We start from the raw sequence: 6,111 nt of genomic DNA, 5'->3' as shown, positions 1-6,111 counted from the left end.
AGTATAGTTTTCAAAAAGTAGCATCACTTTTAGATAGATAATCAGGCTAGAGTAAATGTACCTTGTTACTTTCCAGTTATATGAATAATGCTGCCTTCAAGTGTACTTAGTAAATATGAGTGAGTGGGAAAGTAGGAATACGATGTTTATGGGGAGCATGGAAGCTGTGTCAATAATTGATGGTAAAAGTGATGTATTTTATTAGTATCAATATTTGGCATTTTAGGAAAATAATTACTATTGTCATATGCTTCTACTTTCACTCTATTCAACTTTTAGTTGTCCTGCATTATTGTGCATATTTGTAAGCTGTTTATTTATTTTGCTCCAAAAGATACAGCAGCATATGATAGCAAAGAAGAGCATCACAATCCCCAGTGTTAGGGAAGACTACAGAGCAAATAGTGACTGACACTGCCTCCAGGTGGAGCCAAAAGACAGTGGATCTCAAGAGGTCATTCGGTAACATTGAACTACAACTATATATATATGCAGCCATATTCAGTCAATAGTTCTCCATTCATTCTATGCTTCTTCCATTTCTTAGGCTTACAGTACAGTGGCCATTGTTGTTACAGCACACTACCATACAAGCTGCAAGGCTCTGTAAGTAAATCCATGAATGTTACTAATCCATACTTTTTCCCATAGGCCTATTTCCCACTCTTACAGTCTACTTAACGTGATGAAATTGTCGGCAGCCTATACAACCCCATAATTGTTTATATTCTATGTTTTATTGTTTTATGTTTATTATTTGTATTGTTTTTATTGCTTATTTTTTTATATTCTATTTGTGTGCTTATATTCTATTTTCTTCCCCCCTGCTGAATCATATTACTTTTGCTGCTGCAACGACCTAATTTCCCCACGGGGATCAATAAAGTTTCATCTTATCTTATCTTACCATAGAAGCCTTGGATGTTCAGGGTATAGATTGTAGAAAATAGGTTCCGAGGGCCTGGAGGGCATACTGATAACGAAGAAAACCACATTTCCCGTGAAACCTTGCGTCGTCAATAAGGAAATTCGTTAGGTAAACAGAATACATCCATGGGTAAACATCCGATTTGATACCTTATTTCACCTGTAAACACAACATTTTTGTGGACCCGAAATTTATCTTCAGTCATCGTTATAGATATGGATGTTTTGTAAATGAGGTACTGGACTGTAAGCTTGTTTACCACTTGAACATTTAGGATAGTGTGTAAGCTAGGTGGCTACGTGTAGCTTTGCGTTCCGTAAGGAGACAACGTCACGTCAAACTCCATTACAAAATCTGTCAATTACTGTTGGCTTGCTTAGAGAGAAAGTTACATACCTGTAGAACACGTCTTGAAAGCTTTTACGAATCAATAGGAGACGCTCTTCAGTTCGGCATACATGTAATCCACCAAGCAGCGCGTTATTTCAGTCAAATGTCAACTTTTACAAGTGATTCACACTGCGTGTTCCCGGTGTAACATTCGTTTGGTGGAAGAAGTTTGTCTAACAGGTAAATTGTAGAAGAGGAAACGTGCTGCTTGGTAGATAACATGTATGCCGAACTGAAGAGTGGACCCCACTTATTTACTATGGTCTTGAGTCATATTTTATAAAGTATGTGTACTGTTGTGAAGCAAGGCCTTTTTAAATTGCCTGATTTTCAAATGCCTTTTGGCGTGACGTTAAGGTTACGTCCAAGATTAGTCTGAGCCAGGGAGAATCAGGTTTTAGCACATTCCGCAAGATTACAAAAGGTGCTGAGTCTTCCTTTCCTTTCAGCTTCACTAACCTTTGTAGGAATATCTCGAGAAATGTTACCTTAGGTACTCTTAATAGCCCACTTTATTTAAAAGGGCCATTTAAAATAACTCTTGTATTGAATAGAGGATTCAAACAACAGGCAGTATTTCCTAGACAAGATAAGATGCTGCTATCCATTATGTTTCTTCTTGGCTGTCTGCTTGTGCCGCTCTTGTTAAACTACTGTACATGTGAACTGATTAATGTGTCCCACTCGCAATCTCCACCTTATTTATAGGCAGCAGATTCAGCGGGGTGTCCCTTCATCTCCCAGCTGTTCCTCCTCCACCTCTGACTGCTTCCCCCTCAGAGACCTGAACCCGGCGGAATGTGGAAGTGAGACCTCAGCTGATCAAGAGAAACAAGAAGTGAGAGCACGCACTATTGTTGGGTTGTGAATGTCAGTTAAAGATGTGGTCTGCCCAGGGACGATCATGAAGCACGAAACAACTCCCACACAACCTGGAATAAGAGTAGAGATTAGTTTTGTATAATAGAAACTGCTGTCAGTGTTACAGTGGCTGTGGACGAGGTACGGTAAGCGCATGTTTTCCTGATGATGAATTGACTGGCTGTTCATTTCGTTCAGTTCATTTATCCAGCCTAATCACGACCATGACAGCGCATTGAGATTGATCTGAGTCTTAAATTAAAATGTCTTGGCAGCCGAGGGTAAGCATGAATTAATAGTAGAATGATTCAACCGTTTTGCTGTCCATTAAACTATAGTAGTTTTGTTGAAAGACAAGATGTGGACGATTACAAAAGAAAGAGCTTGATGGAATTTTAGGTTTATTTCCACATTGTGCTGAGATTTTTTGCCCTTCTAATGTTTTTTGAAGCGTTCATTGAGTTCAATTCAGTTTCACTTAAGGAATTTAGCGCCAATCATTCTCATTTACCTCTTTCTTTTTTATTGATTCAGCGTGCAGATTTATCCAGCATGAGGCCTGTCGTAAGCTTCTACTTGTCTTATCTGCTGTGCCTGTGCCTGGGGCTGGCCTGCCTGGCATGTGTGTGTTACTGGAACAGCCACTGGCGAGGGGGGTTCGCCTGGGACGGCTCCGGCCTTCAGTTCAACTGGCACCCTGTCCTGATGGTCGGAGGTCTGGTGGTGCTGTACGGCTACGGTGAGTGGCTCCTTAAATCACAAAGGGTTTCACTTCCATTTCTCTGTTCCTTCTTACAGTCTTTGTTCATTTGGTTTAGTTTTATGATTACAGGTTACTGTTTTTGTGGAGTCCTTGCATATAATTGAAGGCATCATTTAAACTAAGGATTTGTTGATAGTTTCTTTTTTTATAATATACCAACAAAGCTATAACGTCAGTAATATGAGGTAAAGTCCAGAATTACTGTTTTGAGTCATAACTCAGTCACTATTGAAGTCACTGTCCTTTTGTTGAAATATACAATTTGATCAAGTGAAAGTAGAACTAAATACTTAAAAAAAATACACAAGTCACAAGACACAAAAATGCTTCTAAATGTCAATCTAAACATTTGCTCAAGTTAAGTAACTATAGGAGATGTAATGGATTACCTGTGCCTGGGATTGCAGCAGTACAGCAGTAACCTAAAGGTGGTAGCCTAAAGCAGTGGTTCTCAACATGGGGTCCGGGGACCACCACGGGTCCTTGAGGGCATTCCAGGGGGTCCCCAGCAAATTGATGAATTGTTAAACTTCATTATTTTGTCATTTTAGAATGACTATTTTGATCATAGTTTCACTGTTATCTCTCTACCTACAGTACAGATAGTCATGGAATTCTGGACAAAATCATATCTGACAATAAAAAATATTCTCAGGTTTGGGTCCGAGAGACAAAATGTCATCAAATGGGGGTCCGTGGCCCTAATGTGGACTAAATTAGGGGTCCTTGATATGAAAAAGGTTGAGAACCACTGGCCTAAAGGTTGGAGAAGTGAACTTGTGCCCAGATGGTTGCTGGTTTGAATGCCCATATTGGCTGGGAAAATGTGGCCCATGGAAGTAAATATGTGACACTCTCCTCTTCCCTCAACAAGTACTGCAGAGGTGACTTTGAGCAAGGCCCTTTTTGTAAGACTTTTTTTGCTATTATGATTATATAAGCAGCAGCCTGTTGAGCAAGGCTATAGTAACAATGGTTTGTTTTTTAAGTTTGTGCCAATGGTCTAGCTCTTTCCATTATTCCTGCTGATGTCTGTACACAGCGTTCGAGACATCGCCAGGAAATTATCCCTCAAAAACATGTTGCCTTACAAACTTTATTGTCACAGCCATGTCTTTTTATTTAGGGTGTGTTTGTTAGCGGGACAGCAGTTGATTTCAAGCGAAGATTGACACTGTACAGTTTGTATTTTAAAAAACGACAAAAAAATTGTAAATGCTAAAAAATCTAATTACATACGGTGTGCATTTCAAAATGATTCGGGAAATGTAAACTAGATGTAAAAAGTAGTAAATGGGCTATAAAGTGTTCTCCAACTCCCAAATAAATTCTCTAGTGGAGGAACAACAATAGAAGTTTGTAATTGTACTGAGCAACAGGTGTGAAAATGTGTAACTGTACAAATGGATGTTGGTGTCTCCCTCCCTTGTAGGAGCCGTGCTGTACCGTGTCCCCCTGACCTGGGGTCAGAATAAGCTTCCCTGGAAGCTGCTGCATGCTGGGATGATGCTGCTGTCCCTGGTCCTGGCAGTCCTGGGCCTTGTTGCTGTGTTCGACTTCCACAACGCCAAAAGCATTCCCAACGTCTACTCCTTGCACAGCTGGATTGGAATTTGCACTACAGCTCTTTTCGCCATGCAGGTAGAACATTTTAAATGGAATCGCTTTATTTGTCAAGTGTCAATGGACACCAATTTTTCTTAGTGGCATTTCTTTAGAGATGTTATTTACCTCAGTTATCAATCTATCTATGTATCTTTCTATCCATCCATTCATCCATCTATCCATCCAGTGGGCGGTGGGTATGGCTGGCTTCCTCCTGCCCTGCTCCCCCGTGTCACTACGTAAATTGCTTAAACCCGTCCATGTGTGGATGGGAGCCAGCATACTGTCCCTTAGCGTCATTTCCTGCATCTCCGGGATCAACGAGAAACTCTTTTTTGTACTGTGAGTGCCGTTTCGATTGATTAATTCTTCTTCTTCCATTAAATTCTTATACTGAAAGACATCCCTTTTTAAAATGTTTTTTTTTCTTCTTTCTTTTTTCCAAAGGAAAGAAAGCTCATCTGGAACTCAACCATATGCTGCACTTCCGCCTGAGGCTTTGTTTGGAAATTCATTAGGTGTTTTGCTTGTAGTCTTCGTCTTGGTTGTCCTAAAGATTCTGTCCAATGTTGATTGGCAGAGACCGGACTCTAGACCCGAGGATATGGCTTACAGGGTGAGTCCAGTTCATATGTATGTAAGACGTACTAGATTGTTTCCTTTTTTAAATGAAAAGCATGGAAATGAAAATAACCTTTATGTACTCTTTTCCGCAGCCTTTGATTCAAGAAGACAATTAATGAAGGAAATTAAGGAAATGATACAACTGCTTGCTGCCTCAAACTTCTCTTTGCACTCTATCCATTCTTGCTCAGGATCACAAGATGCCTAAAATGATGAAAAGGGAAATTCTGAATGTACAAGCCACTGTCGGGACAGTGCTGTAAGAAATATCTCTATATATATGTCTCTTTTGGATGTAAATATTTATTTGAGATTATATTTAAAATTGCTGCTTTCGCAAATAATAAAAATGTGTTTCAACAAAACTTTGACAAATCTCTGTCATTATACCTTTAGGGTTTTCATCATGCAAGAAGGCTGTAATTGGGCAAAGTTACTTCAAAGTTCCTGGCAATATAAATAAATACTATACTTTTTTTTACAGATAATTATGTAATTACAGTGTGTTGGATGATGGATAGTGGCGTCTGTTCTAATAAGAATTTTGCCAATGCCAGCACAAAGTATGTTAATAACAGACATTAAGTAGCTACTCAATAAGTGGGCTATGATAATTCCCATTTGTCTTCTCAAAGTGTGGAAGATTTTAATATGTGACAAAACATCAACATCACTTTGAATAAAATAGTTAATAAAAGATGGGTTTTCTTAATACTCATATCCAGTATTAGTATTTGTCATTGCAAGGAATTAGTTTAGACAGACGAAAACGAAAGCAAAAATAAAGTAGTATGAATTTGCAAATTCATTTTGATAGAGTTCATAAAATATTTATATAGAAATATAAATTATTAATTACCTGGCATGAACTTGTTCTAGTGCTGTAGCCTGAGATTTTATAAGTAGATAACAAATCTGGAAATCGAATTATTCCCTTACC

General features: G+C 38.8%; 1 protein-coding gene across 5 annotated transcripts; it reads left to right on the top strand.

Moving 5' to 3' along the window:
* Nucleotides 1-1,021: 1,021 nt before the first annotated feature.
* On the top strand, nucleotides 1,022-5,530 carry cyb561a3a (cytochrome b561 family, member A3a). Of its 5 annotated transcripts, none has more exons than XM_071518397.1 (7): nucleotides 1,022-1,057; nucleotides 2,027-2,156; nucleotides 2,714-2,918; nucleotides 4,375-4,583; nucleotides 4,735-4,889; nucleotides 4,995-5,163; nucleotides 5,264-5,530. In XM_071518397.1, the coding sequence occupies exons 3-7, from the start codon at nucleotides 2,732-2,734 to the stop codon at nucleotides 5,285-5,287; spliced, it is 744 nt and encodes a 247-aa protein (XP_071374498.1). In that variant the 5' UTR covers nucleotides 1,022-1,057; nucleotides 2,027-2,156; nucleotides 2,714-2,731; the 3' UTR covers nucleotides 5,288-5,530. The 5 variants fall into 5 exon arrangements, with proteins under 5 accessions (XP_071374498.1, XP_071374497.1, XP_071374500.1 ...); XM_071518396.1 differs by having other exon boundaries at nucleotides 1,025-1,163; XM_071518399.1 differs by lacking the exon at nucleotides 1,022-1,057 and adding an exon at nucleotides 1,304-1,498.
* The last annotated feature ends 581 nt before the right edge of the window (nucleotides 5,531-6,111 follow it).

Source organism: Centroberyx affinis, unplaced genomic scaffold, assembly GCF_046629955.1.
Source record: "Centroberyx affinis isolate AG114_WGS23_722 - 3 ecotype Tasmania unplaced genomic scaffold, CSIRO-AGI_Caff_v1 ptg000579l_1, whole genome shotgun sequence".
Lineage (NCBI taxonomy): Eukaryota > Metazoa > Chordata > Actinopteri > Beryciformes > Berycidae > Centroberyx > Centroberyx affinis.
The sequence above is the reverse complement of the archived record's forward strand: the minus strand, read 5'-3'. Positions and strand labels throughout refer to the sequence as shown.